This window comes from Chionomys nivalis, chromosome 9 (assembly GCF_950005125.1).
Source record: "Chionomys nivalis chromosome 9, mChiNiv1.1, whole genome shotgun sequence".
Classification (NCBI taxonomy): Eukaryota; Metazoa; Chordata; class Mammalia; order Rodentia; family Cricetidae; genus Chionomys; species Chionomys nivalis.
In genome coordinates, this window is record NC_080094.1 from 19948746 (window position 1) to 19963342 (window position 14597).

Sequence of the window (14597 nt, forward strand, 5' to 3'; positions counted from 1 at the left end):
TTATGGCCTTCAGTCTCCGACTTCTCTTCCCTTCACTGCCCTGCCCCTTGGGTCTCTCAGCCCTGTCAAAAACCATCATTCAACAAACACAATAAAGGTCCAGAGTAGCCCCCAGTAAGACCTCAGGCTCTGGGGCCAGCTTTCTGGGTTCTAGTCTAGCTCTGCTCTGTGACTTTGGGTAAGTGACCCACCTTCTCTGAACCTTGCTTTCCTCACCAGCAAAGGGGAGGATGCGGAGGGCAATGAAATTGCTTTTTTGTGGGATTTTTGTGAGGATCGGGTTAGAGTTAGTAAGGTCTCTCTGGCACACTTAGACAACTTTGACTGTTTTCAACATCCGCTCCATGGAGCCATGGACACATGGTGAGTTAGCGTGCATTGCTTCCTATAGGGCAGGGAAGGGAACTGCCCCTGGCTCCATCCCATGTCCCACTGCCCCACAAGCGGGCATTCTGTGCCCAGGTTAACTAGAAGGCCACAAGAGTAGGGTAGCTTATGGAATCATCTATTTTGAAGGTGCCTAATACCTACCCAGCTGCCCAGCCCCAGCCAGGGCCCAAGGGCCACTCCCCACAAAGTATGACTGCTTCCAGCCAGGGTGGGGGTGAAAGTCACCCCTCCATGGAGAAATCCTGTCTCTACTGATAGCGTGATCAGTTATTATCTGCTGTTCCTTGTGGGAGACCTCTGTGAATTGTTTTGCTTGTTTTTCCTTTGTCCTCCTGGTGACTCTGAGACACGGAACCCAGGGCCCTGTGTGAGAAGGGCAGGTAGGGTACCTGAGCCTCCAGGCTTGGCCCTTGTTTTTCCGAGCCAGGGTCTGCACGCACGGCTCAGGTCACATAGCTATATATTTTCGACTTCCTTTGAAGTCCAGGTAGTCTTCAACTCAAGAGCCTCCTGCCTCCTGCATCCCAAGTACTGGGGTAACAGGCCACAGGCCTGCGTCCCCATGTCCTGCTGATGTCTGGTGTTGAGTGCAGGTGTAACTGTGGAATTAACCAATGTTGGGCTGAAAGTATTCAGGCTTGCCATCCCAGCACCTGAGACATGAGGATCAGGAGCTTAAGGTCATCCTTGGCTATATAGCCAGTTCAAGGCCATCCTGGGCTACAAAGAGATCCTGTCGCAAGAAACTAAAACAAACAAATAGACCCAGAGAAAGTGCCAGCGAGATGGATCAGTGGGTGAAGGCACCTGTCGTGCAAGCCTGGTGACCTGAGTTCCATCTGTGGGACCCACGTGAAGGTGGGAGGAGAGAATCAACTCCATGAACACCCTCTGACTTCCACACACACACAATGGTGTACACACCTCTCTCCTGCACATGCCATGGCATGCTCATCTTTCTCCCAATAAAAAAGTTAAAAAAAAAAAAAAACAGACAAAAGAGCTGGGTTCGCACCTCTAATCCCAGCACTTGGGAGGCAGAGGTAGGTGGATCTCTACGAGTTCGAGGCCAGTTGGGTCTACAGAGTGAGTCCAGGACAGCCAGGGCTACACAGAGAAACCTGTCTCAAAAATATAATAATAATAATAATAATAATAATAATAATAATAATAATAAATGGATGGGAGAAGGAGGGAACGGAGGGAAAGGAGAGGGGGGTGAGGGAGGCATTGCATGCCAGTGGACCACCTACAGACTTGCTTGTTTGGACACAAACCAGGACAACTTTCGAGGCAGTTGACAACTACCTGGCATCAATTATCTGAGTCATTTTCAAGCAGTTTCTAGTCCCCAGGAGATGTGCATGGTTCTATAGGACACTTAGCAGAAAGGGCTTGGCCTCCTGGTCTTGGTGTCCTGGGTGGTAGTGGGGTTCCTAGAATCACTCACCTGAAGATGTGGAGGGATAGCGTGTACTCACATTTCAGGCATGTCCTGCTCCCAGGCTCCTGGTTTCCTCTCCAGAGGCCTCACACTAACCCAGTGACCTTTGAACTTTGTCTTCCAGGCTATTCCTTTAAGTAACATTTTACTAGGTGATCCAGAGCATAAAACTTACAGTGATCATGAGTCTGGCACGTTCCGGGCTCTATTCTAAATCCCATGCACAAATTAATCCATCAAACCCTTACCCCGCTGTAGAGCACGTTCTAAAACCATGGGTTCCACCTCTCAGACGTGAAGCCCAGAGATGTTAAATAACTTACCTGTGGTCTCACAGTAAGCTGATAGCTGAGCTGGGCCAAGGGTGCTTCTCCAGCCCAGCCTGTCACCCCCCTCCTGCCCCTTCTATGAGGAAGCCCTAGGGTCTGTGAAGAGCTCAGACCCATCTTCTCGCTCCTCTGGCTTTTGTTCCCACACTGGACCGTGAAGCAGTGGCACTGTGGCTTGGAGACTTGGTAGCCATTCTCAGACTCTGCCCCAGAGCAGGGTCTGGCTCAGCTGTGCGGTGGGTTGAGCTAGAGGTGGGAGAAAGGTTGGGGTATGGGTGGAGGTGGGGCTTATCAAGCTCCACTTTCAGCCACCCTCCTGATGGTTCTGCTGTAGTATGAGTTCTAGAAGCCCCACACGGTGCCTCCCCACATCCTCCTGGGGAAAGAGATCTCTGCTCTTGGTCTCCCAGGCTGAGTCCTGTGCTCTGGCTCCTGTCCTTGCAGAAGCTGGACCCGTTCCTCGCTGACCTTCGTCAGGCTTCATCCCTGCTGCAGGCTTCCATTCAAGAGTTTGAGAAGGGTGACCCCCCCGGTGGGGTGCAGGTAAGCTTGGATCACGCGGTAGGGAAGCCTCCAGGGTACTGAGAGCACTGGGAAGGGGACACTAAGGGCGGTCACTCTGCCTTTCACTTTGTCCCTCAGATAATAAATAGTTCTAGGGCATCCACCTTGTGCTCTGCACTGGGGTCCCAGCCTGAGGATGTGGCTGGCCTCTGCTTGGGTGAGGGTCATGGTGCAGCGGCAGAGTGGCTATTTAAAAGGTAGCTATGGGGACTGGGGATGCTGATCAGTGGTAGAACACTGGCCAGGGATGCAAGAGACCCCAAGCTGAAGCAAAAAGGGGTGGGGGAGTTACAAATTGTGTCAAATGCCGTGAAAGTGGTAAGAGTGAGGAAGGCGGGCGGTCTTTGAAGAGATGGTGTTTAACTGAGGGCTGAAAGAATGTGTCTTTGAGGGGAAATGAACTCCAGGCAGAGGGCAAGCATGCACAAAGGCCCTGAGGCAGGGTGTAGCTGGGAATCTGTGGAGTACAGAGGAAGTATCTGGGCCCAGGAGCTGGGCAGAGGGGCCCTGGAGAGTCTGAAGCAGGGGTCATGAGGTATGCCCTTTGATGTCCCTTTTTCTTGCTGCAGGGGAAGCCAGGGGGCTTCAGAGAGCTCAACCAAGAGTCTGGGATAGGTATTTCCAAGAGAGGATGAAGCCAGGACCAGTGAGGTTACCATGGTGATTATAGGGTCATAGCTTCAGGAACTATGCTAGAGATTAAAGGGCAGACTTTCTTGAGGCACCCAGTTGGGATATCAGCGTGGGTAGCCCTGGAAGGCTACAGAGGGGTGTGGAGATTGGGCCTAAGGACCCCCCCCCTGCCATGTTGGCAGGAAGCCACCAGGTGCCTGAGCAAGTCCAAGGATCTGATGGAGGCTGTGCTGAGGGACCCGGGCCTCCTGGCTCTCCAGAGGGAAGGTGGAGCTACTCTGGCGAGGCTGCAGCAGGAGGCCAGCAAGCTGAATGCCAACCCTGATGTCAGGTACACACATTTAATATCCCCGCCTTCATGCCCCATCAGCGCTCAGAGGTGAGGTCACCCTGAGAACGCATAGGGTGGGTCTAGGGGAGCAGCTGGGTCACAGGTTCCCCACCCTCTGAGCCTTGGGGATCACTTTCCGCCTCCTCCTTCATCTTCAGCCGTGGACAGGCGTTTTGTCCTCGTTTCCTCTCCCCTTTCCATCCCAGGCTCTGGCCCAAGCCCTTCCAGACCCGTCTCATGTGTTCCTGGCAAGGGCCTGGTGCTGTCCATGCCACTCTTATTAGCAGGAAGACGTTGAGACTGACCACAGGGAACAAACAGGGTGGCCCATAGGAACCCAAGGCTGCGACAGCTGGGCGGCTAACGTACAGGCCTGACTTTCCCATGCTCAGCCTAGGGGAGGGACCTCAGGACCACAGGTGGGCGGCAGACCTGACTGGACAGCACCAGCTTCCTTGACTGCTTGAAGTGGAACCTGCTCAATCTCAGATCAGACGTCATGACTGTTCTAAACTCAGACAGTCTGGGCACAGGGCAGCAATTACACCCAGAGCCTTGCTTCAGACACAGAGTTATTGAAATGATTGTGCAAAATTACTTTCAGACCGTATGTAAAGGTGTGTCTGAAATGCAAATGGACTTCTTGTCTAGGTTGAAGTCCCATTGCCCACATGCCTCATTATACGTATCCAAATAGCCTAAAATTGGAAAGATTCCAAAATCTGATATGCTTTTGGGCCAAGGGATACTGAGCATGTAACCGAATTGGTCAGTAATTAGAAATATTTGCTCCAGTAAAACATAGGTATGTATATTCAAGAGCCAAATGCAAAATTTATGCACGCACTTAGGAACAGCTTGTGCACTGAACCAACATTTGATGTGTGTGTGTGTGTGTGTGTGTGTGTGTGTGCTTTGTTCTAAAGAATGAAAATGTTAATTCATTTAATTCCCACTTTTGAGGTGGAGCCCAGTTGTCTCCTCTTGTTACAGTAGAGGAACCCGAGACTCTGAGAGGTTAACTGAGTATCCTAGGGTCTCACATCTGGAATGTGGTGGGGCCAGGAAACAGATAGGAGCTGGCAGAACACATCACCCTGAGATGCACCCCTAGACGCCAGGGGCAGGTTCATGCAGGTGGAGCCGAAACAGCGGGGGGTGGGGGGGGTTCTGGTGCCTAATGTGGGCCACCTCCTGCCCCTCAGAATGCCTTGTCATTGTTTGTCTCCATGCTCCTGCCTCACCTGCTACACCCTACCCCTCCTGGCTTCCTGAGGTCCCTCCAGACCTTTGAGCTAGAGTCCACCAGGGGGCGCTGTGGGCACACGCTCGCCGCAGCCCTTTCCTGTACAGCGCCGGTCCCTGCAGCCCTCTGTGCTCGCTTCTCCTTCAGGCGTTTTGGGGCTTTCTTCTGATGTAAGACCCGTGACGGGCGTCCCTCGAAAAGGCAACCTTTCCTTCTTTCGTCTTTGTCTGAAAACAGGCTCCCTAGGGAAGTTGTGGGGGAGACTCCAGGTTTCTCCTTTCACCGAGCATCGCCACGCGAGAAGTTCCATTACAAACCTGTTTTAGATCCTCTGACTTTGTCCACTTTAAAAATGCTTTGCAGGGTATGTGGGCCCCGGATTCAAGGCCATTCTTGGTCATGTAGGAGTTTGAAGCCAGTTTGGGACACTAAGACTCTCTACCAGAGACAAAAGACCGTCATGGGTTACAGCTGCCTCTCTGTACCCGTGTCCTATTGAATGGAGGCTGGGAAGATAGGGTGTTGCGAACATGTGGATGGCAGACGACCCCTAGAGCCCGGCACTCCAGTGAGAGTTTCTCATGAAGGAAGGAAGGTCCCTGGCTTCCCAGAACCCCCTAGGCAGCACTAGAAAGTTCTACAACTGGGGCCTCCTGCAGAAGCCCGGGGTGGAACATGGGATCTGCACTTCTGGAAGCCCCTGCTTCGATCACTTCCCATTTTAAAGACGGGAACCAGAGCCCCTCCAGGAGGTGATGCTGCACAAGGACCCACACTATCAGGTAGCAGGACTGGGATTCAGACTCGGATCTACCCAGCTGGCTTCATACTCTGCCAAGAAGCGCAGAATCATTTCCGTTCCTGCTGCATCCTCAGGTTTGTGGCTGAGGCTCTGTTTCAGGTCACACATCAGGTCAGTGACTGGCAGTCCAGCTGGGGCCACAGATTAGGAGGGCAGGTCCATGACCAGCGAGAGCACAAGGAGGCAGGTGAGGGGAGGGACCGCTTCTGCATCTTCTCATCCTCCTGTCCCTCCCAGGAGCCATCTGGCTGAAGCTGCAGCCCTGTACAACCTGGTGGATGACCAGCTTCACGTCCTGGTCACTGTGTCCAACCACCTCCTCCGAAGACTGGAGCTCCGTGTCCGCCTGGGCCACCTGGAAGCTGCCATCCACCAGGTGAGGGGGCTGCTACTGGGGGACACGGTGCTTTATAGGGGTCACTTTGTTCTGGAGTTAAAATATCAGCCCTTGGTGTTGGGGCAAAGGCAGAAAACATTCCATCCAATCAGTGCTTCACAGATTAAATGTTGAATATAAGGGCTGCACTTATTAGCACCGTCTGTGTGCGTCCCCTGGACTAGAGTGTCTGTGAATATGCTTGTCTTCCAGTGTGGTCGCTTACCAGTGACATGGGAGCTTTTGGGATTCCCCACCGCACATGGGGAAACTGAGGCCAGGTAGATGTCATCCACTGTGGTTGCACATCTGGAGTCTGAGCCTGGAGCTATTGGTGCCCCTTCACCTGGCTTCAGTACTTAAAGCCAACATAGCCCTGTCTGCCCTGCTGGGTCATCCCTGCTGGGGACTTAGCCTTGACCCTCGGGCCACCGACTGCTCAAGCCTCTGCGCCTGCATGTCTAGCCTTGAGTTTTGTGAAGACAAATTATCTTTGTTGGTGTCCCCAGAGCAAGAATGCCTTGTTTTCTCTCCCTGGGGCTGTGACAGAAGCTATCTGGGGAAGTTTGTGCTGGCTCACAGTTCAAGAGTGAACAGTCATGAGTGCAGTCCATCACAGTGTCGGGGGGTCACGGTGAAAAGTCATGGGGCACCCACAGCTCAGAGTGCAGTCCATCATAGTGGGGGGGTCAAGGTGGAAGTGTCCTGACTCACCCACAGTTCAAGAGTGCACTCCATCACAGTGGGGGGGTGTCAAAGTAAAAGGATCATGATATACCCACAATCAGGAATATGCATCCAGGATCCCAGTCAAGGAATGGTTCCACCCACAGTAGGCTGGTCTCCCACTGCAAATAATAAAACCAAGATAAGCCCCCAGAGGCTAGTCTCCTAGGTGATCCTGCATTCTGTCAAGTTCAGAATTAGCACTAACCTTCATAGGGTCTGTCTTAGTTAGGGTTTTTAATCCTGTGAAGAGATACCACGACCACGGCAACTCTTATAAAGAAAACATTTAATTGGAGTGGCTCACTTACAGTTTCAAAGGTTCAGTCCATTATCATGACAGGGAGCATGGCGTGCAGGCATACGTGATGTTGGAGTTGAGAGTACTATGTCTTTTTTGTTTTGGTTTGGTTTAGTTTTGGTTTTTCAAGACAGGGTTTCTCTGTGTAGCTTTGGCGCCTGCCCTAGAACTTGCTCTGTAGACCAGGCTGGCCTCAAACTCACAGAGATCTGCCTGTCCCTGCCTCCCGAGTGCCAGGATTAAAGGTGTGCACCACACCGCCTGGCTGAGACTGGTACATCTTGCAGGCAACAGGAAGTCAACTGACACACTAGATGGTATCCTGAGCATAGGAAACCTCAAAGCCCGCCCCACAGTGACACACTTCCTCCAACACCATACCCACTCCAACAAAGCCACACCTCCTAATAGTGCCACTCCCTGAGATTAGGAGGCCAATTACATCCAAACTACCACAGGGTCAGAGGCACTTCTTACCATCTATATCAGCCATAAACTGAAGCAAGGGTCAGGCATATCCACAGTAAGTTTTTGGTAGATCTTCGTCACTGGCAGGGGTCCCTCCAGCCCCAGTTACATGCCCCTAAGACAGGGAGCTCGTCCCCTGAGACCAACCTTTTATGACCAGGTGACTCTCAGTGGCCAGACTGACGTAAGTCTTGCCTTCCTGGAACCTCAAGCCACCTTGGCTTCACCCCATGACCATACACATCAAGGGTCTCCCTGGTACGGGCTGCTCACAGTGCCACATGCCCTTTGGGTTGAGCTGAGGGAGGCATTGCCCTCTGACCTTTGCAGAATGCAACCACGTGTTCCCCCTCCCCAATTCTCCTGCCCAGTATCTCCTGTCCAGGGTTTCTATCCATCCAGGCCCGCGACTGACTGAGGTCGAGAAGGCTTTGGTCCCTCAAGAAGTTGAGGGGCTACGGAGGCGGCTCAATCGGTGAAGTGTTTATACCTCACAAGTACATGGACCTGAGTTTGATCCACAAAACCTCCATAAAACAGTGTGTATGGTGGTGTACACTGTAACCTCAGCCCTGAGGAGACAGAGTCAGGAGGCCAGGCAGGCCTTGCCTTATTGGTGAGCCCAAGATCCCAGTGAGAGACGCTGTATCAAACAAACAACAACAACAACAGCAATAGCAAACCAAGGTGGGCAGATCCTTAGGAGCAATACCTACCCAAGCTGACCTCCGGTCCCCACACACAAGTACACTCTCTCACACACACCTGCACACATATGCAAGCTTGCACATGCCCATGCATGTGGACACACACAAGGAAGTAGACAGTCGGCCCAGAATGGCTCCTTAGTCACCCATCACGACTGGACCCCCTTCTTCTGCCCAGGTCAGTGACTGGATGGAGCAGGAAGGAAGGCAGTGTCTGCAGGCCCTTGCCCCTGTCGATCTGTGTGCAGAGACTGTTGAGAAAGTCCATGCCGAGTTTGAGGATTTCTTCCTGCAGGTTGCGGTATGTTCCAGGGCCCAAGTGGCCAAGAGGGCTGAGGTGGGGTCTGCTAGGTCCCGGATGCAGGGGTGGGAAAGTGCAAGGGAACTTCCCAGGACAGTGAGGTTCTGCCTCCTCGAGGAAGTCCTCCAAGACTGCTACAGAGAAGTCAGAACCCTCGTGGGTTTCTTAAAATGTGTGTCCCAGGGCCCCGACCTTGGCCTATTGGGTCAGTCAGGGATGCCATATTTGTGATAGACAGGAGGCTTTGGCTGTCACAGCCCTCAGGGACTCCCAGACAGTAGAGGATGGAACTGGCATGAACACAGCATAGAGGACTATGGAAGATCAAAGTCTGCGACTTAAGCTTCCAAGTCACAGAACCTTCCAGAAGAAGTGAACTTCCAAGGCAAAGGCCTGGACTATTGGATGCATTAACCTTTGTCTGCGGGCTGAGATTTGTAGATAGGGGGCTCATAAGACCATGGCAGCTCCTGACTGAGGGAGGATCCTTAGGTAGGAACTTGAGTGGATCTCTTTCTCCTCCTCAGGCCCAGTACCGTCAAGGCCTGGAACTGTCCAAGCAGGCTGCGCAGTTGGGGGCTGCAGAGGAAGGGGCTGGTGAGACAGAGCTCCTGGACCTGGCAGCCTTCACCTCCACCCAGCAGGCCTTCCAAGCCAAGCTGACACACTTCTACATGGCAGCAGAGAGGCAGCGCACTGACCTGGAGACCCTGCTCCACCTTCACCGCTTCAGAAAGAAGGTGAGAGGAACTCAGGGCCCACCAGAACAAACCAGCATCCTCCCGCCGGGGTGATGTGGGGTCCAGGAGGTGCCTCACGTGGGAGAGGAACTGGCTGAGAGGCAACTGTGGCCAAGTAGGCAGGGTGAAGATGAGGCGGAAGTGGTCAAGCTAGCTAAGAGAGAAGCCGGCCTGAGTACAGACCCTGCCAGTGAATGCTTCGTATTCACCTTCTGGGTGAGTCGGGGCCACCGGCATCATTCCCATTTTACAGAGGAGAAAACCGAGGGCCAGAAAAAGTAAGCTACTCAGGTAGGATTAGGTAGTCATTGAGTAGGATTTGACATCAAGGCTTCACCTCCTAAATTCACATAGCCCAGCCTCCCATTTTTCTAATGGAAAAACTGAGGCCTATGGACAAGAAAGAAAGAAGAGCTGGGTCCCAGCTGGACAGGAAGTCACATGACTGCCCTGTGCCCTCAGCTGCCCCTTGGACTTTCCATGAGGGACAGAGCATGGGCGGAGCTTGACCCCACACCCAGCTGTTGGGCGGCCCAGTATGGAAGAGACAGCTGGGGACATGGGATGCTCCAGAGGGCAGTGGGAGGGACCCAGACAACTCACAAATGCCTGGGGACACGGAGGACAGGGCTTCTCTGTCTCCTTGGGTCAGGGACAAGGCAGGCAGAGGTCAACAGTGGCAGTGAAGGGACAGCCTGCCCCTTCCTCACCATAGAGAGCACAGGCAGGCAGAGTCCGGGATTCAGAGACATGGGCCGCATGTGCCCATGTGGCCTGTGCGACCTCAAAAGCTGCCCTCCCTTCTGTCAACCTCAGCCTCTGTTGATAATAAATGTGGCTCGCGCTAGTGTAGGGTCCCCAGTGCCAGGGCTCTGTTCTAACCCTTTCGCCGTCACGCCAGCCCCGTGCTGAGAACAAAGTCACAGAGCTGCCAGATGGCCGTGTGCAACCAAGCCCAGTCCTTTGGCTTGAATGGACTCCCAGTCAGGTGGTAGGAGAGGCAGATTCCAGCTGCAGAGATGGCCCCGTGGTTACGAGCACTGGCTGCTCTGCCAGAGGACCCGGGTTTGATTCCTAACACCCGCACAGTGGCTCCCAACAGGCCCTAACTTCCCTTCCAGGGAATCCAGCACACACTTCTGGCTTCCCCGGGCGCCAGGCATACATGCAGGCGAAACCCTCATGTATGGAAAATAAAATAGGAAAGCAGATTAAATATGAGTACCCCCCCACACACAGAGCATTGCACCTAGTGTCAAGGCCGTCTGGAAGTTTCTGTTTGCCCAGGCATTGCTGCCCACACCCTCCCTGCCGTCTTCCTAAAATCAACTCAACTCCTAACACTGCAGCCCTTGCCCCTGCTTTTCCCACGGCCTGGAAAGTTGTTCTTTGGCCAGAGAAGCGGAGGCCTGTTCCAATCACTACACCTAGTGCCACAGTGTCACAGCGCCCCCGGGATTCGCTGCTTGTCACCAGCTTGAATCTGATGTGCTCTCTGGGTTATGAACTTCCCGAGGTGGCATAGCAGACTTGGTATCCTGACCTGAGGTTGGGAAAAAGAAAGGAGACAGAGAAGAGGGCAGGCTGGGCCTGGGAGAAGGTGGCATTTCTCCTAAGAAGAAGAGCACCATGAAGGGGGCAGGCCTGACCGTTGTCCCCTTGGCCACCTCTGAGAGTTTGATCAGGGCTGGCCAGTGCTGCCATGACCATCGCTCTATACGAGGAGGAGTTGGAGATGGTGTCAGACTTGGCTGGGAAGATAGGGACTCAGACAGGACTCTACCGAGGTGGGGCGCCCGAGTGCTGTACCTTCTGCTCTAAATAACCCTAACTCATTGGCTGCTAAGGGAGATTTACGGTGCCGGGAGTTCTAAGTGCTGCCGTGAATATGAAGCCATTTATCTAAAGACAAGCTCCTCTCATCCACAGGAAGATGCCTCCTCACAGCCAATGGCTCTGCTGTCCCCAGCCAGTGGTTTGCTCTCGGCCCTAAATTAATGGAGAGAGAGATTATCCTTTGCATCAGCGGCTGTAGCGTACAGTGGGGAGGGGGTGTGTGCCAGGGACAGGCAGAGTCACATGATGGGCAGAGGCCCAGCTGGTGTATGGACTGTGGGGCCTGCTGGACTGACTGCCCACTCCTACCTGAGCCAGCTTTTCTTTGGGCTCTGAGGTGGGAGTCCAGTCCCCACTTACCTCACTGTGTGACTTGGGATAAGTCATTCCATTGCTCTGTCCTCAGTTTCTCCCTTTGCGAAATGGGCTACTAATCCAGCTCAGAGTAGTGACCTGGGACACTCATGGAACCAGGCAAACAAAGAACACTCGGGGATGCATTAGCGACACTCCTCTCTGTGTCTCAGCTCCGCAACCCCATCGCCCCACCCCAGTGTAACGCAACAACTACTCTACGGTACAGTACTGTTTGTGAGTCAGGCAAGGGCCTGGAGATTGAAAGAGGGGGGGGAAGGGGGGAGGCCAAGAATGACCCCTTTATTGTGATCCAGGGCAGCTTCTATAGGGTCTCCTTGACTAATGGCCACGCCCTAACTCTCAGCTGCAAACCCACCAGAAACCACTCCACTGCCATCAGGACCTCCTGAGGGTCTCGTGCCCAGAGCAGCTGCAAAACAAGTTGTTTACTCCGGCAGGCAGGGGTGTCACAGGAAATTCAGGGTCTGGGGGTCCACAGTACCCAACATCCCCGGCTGGAAATTAAACCTAACACCTCAAGCCTGGTAGGTAAATGCTCTACCACCAAGCCATATCCCTAGCCTTTTGACTTTATTTTGAGACAGGGTCTCCTTGAAATTGCCCAGGCTAGATTGGAGCTCACTCTGTAGCCCAGGAAGGCTTTGAATGCATTGACTTTTGGAGTGGCCAGAATGACGGCTTTACACCAACAGGCCTAGCTACATACGCTCAGTCTGTGTGTGTGTATGTGTGCCACACACATGCCTGTGGAGGTCAGAGGACAACCTCAGGTATCAGTTCTCACTTCTACCTTCTTTGAAACAGCCTCCTGTCATTTGTCACTGAGCATGGCAGGATAGCTGGCCGGAGAGCTTGTGAAGATGGCCTTGTTTCGGCTTCCCATTCCACACCCGGAGCACTGGGACCACAGTTGTAAGCTCCCCCCCACAGCTTTTTGTGGGTGCTGGGGACCCAAACTCAGGTCCTCATGTTTGTGCTGCAAGCCCTTTATCCCCAGAGTCCTCTCCCCATCCCGGCTCTCAGTTCTGAAGAGGGTTTCCAGGTCATTCCCTTAGCTCTTGTTTTATGCATGCCCTGCTGCCTGTGGGGCTGTTAGAAGGGGCCCGAAGAGCCCAAGGGTGCTAGAGGCTATCTACAGGTGGCAGGGGCATAGATGTGAAAAGAAAGGGGATAACGGTCATCACATTCACCAGAGATCATTGTCACCTGGCTGTGCACACCAGGCTGTGCACCCTGTACTTTTGTCAGCCACGGTGTCTCCCACTTACAGACGCATCTTGTCTTCATGGAACCCCCACCTCCCTCCCTCTTTCTGTCCTTAGATGTCCCTGTTCCACGTGGACTGTCAGGACCTGCTGACCCAGCTCAGGCTGGCCAAGACTCCGAGGGCCAGCCCCGGGGACCAGCTCCACCTCCGCCTCCACTGTTATCTGAAGCGCCTGGCATCTGAGTTCCAGACGGAAAAGCTCCTGGCCATGCAGCTCCAGGTGGCCTCCCTGAGCTGGGCTGGCCTGGGCCAGGAATTGTGGGAAGAGGCCCAGGAGCGACACCGGGAGATCCAGGGCTTGCTGAGGAAGGCACTGGCCTACTGCCCGTGCCCGGTCACCGCTGCCCACTCGGCACACGGAAATGGAAGTGGGCCAGCAACCAAGGGCCAGGGTCTGCCTAGAGAAGTGGCTTCCAAATGGGGCAGGTCCCTACAGGACTGTCTGGCTGTGGATGTATCAAGATCAAACTGGTCTCCCCGTGTCTTCCAAGGGGAGCAGAGCAGAAACATGTGGACAGGCCTGCCACCCCAGGAAGCCGGCCAGACTGTGGACCCTGAGGAAGGCAGAGGTGCCCCCAAGCTCCCTGAGCCCTCGCTGGAGCGGCTCCTCACCTCTCTCTTTTCCTGGCATCACCTTCCCAGGCAGAGCAAGGCCTCCCACTCCACTGGGGGCAGCTTTTCCTCTGAGGGGACGGACTCACAGACATCCTTGGAGGACTCACCCCACACAAGCCCTCCTGCGTCCCTCTAATAGGATCTGATCATCACACCGGGTCTGGGGACCGAGATAGGATCACTAGAGGGCATCTGTTGACCCCATGCCACCCTATCAGACGCAGGAAGCAGTGTTAGCAGGACCACCTTCTGGCTCCAGAAAACTCCAAGATGATGGGTTGTTACCCACGCAGAACAGTGCCCATGGGAGTTAGAGTCCAGACTCAATCAGAGGACATTGGTCTGGGAATGCAGAGTCTCATATGGCAAGGCTGTCTGGGGCCACCTTTTAAAATCTTGCCCAAACTGTGACTTGAGGTTCACATGGGTAACAAAGTAGTGGGAGGAGCCTCTGGTCTTGAGCCCCAGGGTAGCAGACCCTGAGACAGCGACTTTGCATTTGGTGGTGACCCCCAGGAGCCACTGGGAGGGGGATGGGAAGCAGGGAGAGGAAATAAAAGGTATTTGTCAAGCAAGCTCCGTCCTGCCTAGGTCTGTCAGGGTCTCCTGGCAGGGGACAGCGGTAGGCCTCTGAGATGCTCATCTGAGAGGGGAGGCAGCCCTCATCTCCTGCTCCCAGGAGCAGACTCTGGAGGATGAGGGCAGGAGCATGGCAGAGGAAGAAACTGCCTGGCACGGAGTTCTTCCAGGGAACTGGGCTTCCCAGCTCAGACTCAGGGAAGCACACAGAATACTCCATAGACACCCCCAGTTTCCTTGGAGTAGTACTTCATCCCCACATCCCACATTCAGTGTCACCAGGGGCAGCAGTGGAGGGGGGTGGTGTAGTCTTTGAAGGCAGGTGGGGTGGGTGCCATGGGAAGAGGACTATTAGATCTACAGCACCTAGTTTTTTACAGGGTTGGTATAGCGCCCCCTAGTGTCATCTCTGAGCACTGACATGTTGCAATTATGCACACTCTGAATCGGTCCTCCCTACCAAGACTGCCTCCTGGCAGCCCTGCCCGAGGAGGAGGGTGAAATACCTGCCCCACCCCCACCAGTGAGGGTATGTCAGGGGAGGATGAGGTGCCACAGGAGATG

The 14597-nt window shown here is 53.9% G+C and overlaps 1 protein-coding gene across 2 annotated transcripts in view; it reads left to right on the plus strand.

The window, feature by feature from the left end:
- Window positions 1-13971, plus strand: part of Kiaa1755 (KIAA1755 ortholog) — a 34753-nt gene extending 20782 nt beyond the window's left edge. For both annotated transcript variants that reach the window (XM_057780864.1, XM_057780865.1), the window contains exons 9-14: window positions 2608-2706; window positions 3543-3691; window positions 5977-6115; window positions 8496-8618; window positions 9146-9358; window positions 12895-13971. In XM_057780864.1, coding sequence (XP_057636847.1) covers window positions 2608-2706; window positions 3543-3691; window positions 5977-6115; window positions 8496-8618; window positions 9146-9358; window positions 12895-13590 — 1419 coding nt within the window. In that variant the 3' untranslated portion in view covers window positions 13591-13971. The remainder of the gene's footprint in view (window positions 1-2607; window positions 2707-3542; window positions 3692-5976; window positions 6116-8495; window positions 8619-9145; window positions 9359-12894) is intronic.
- Window positions 13972-14597: the final 626 nt, after the last annotated feature.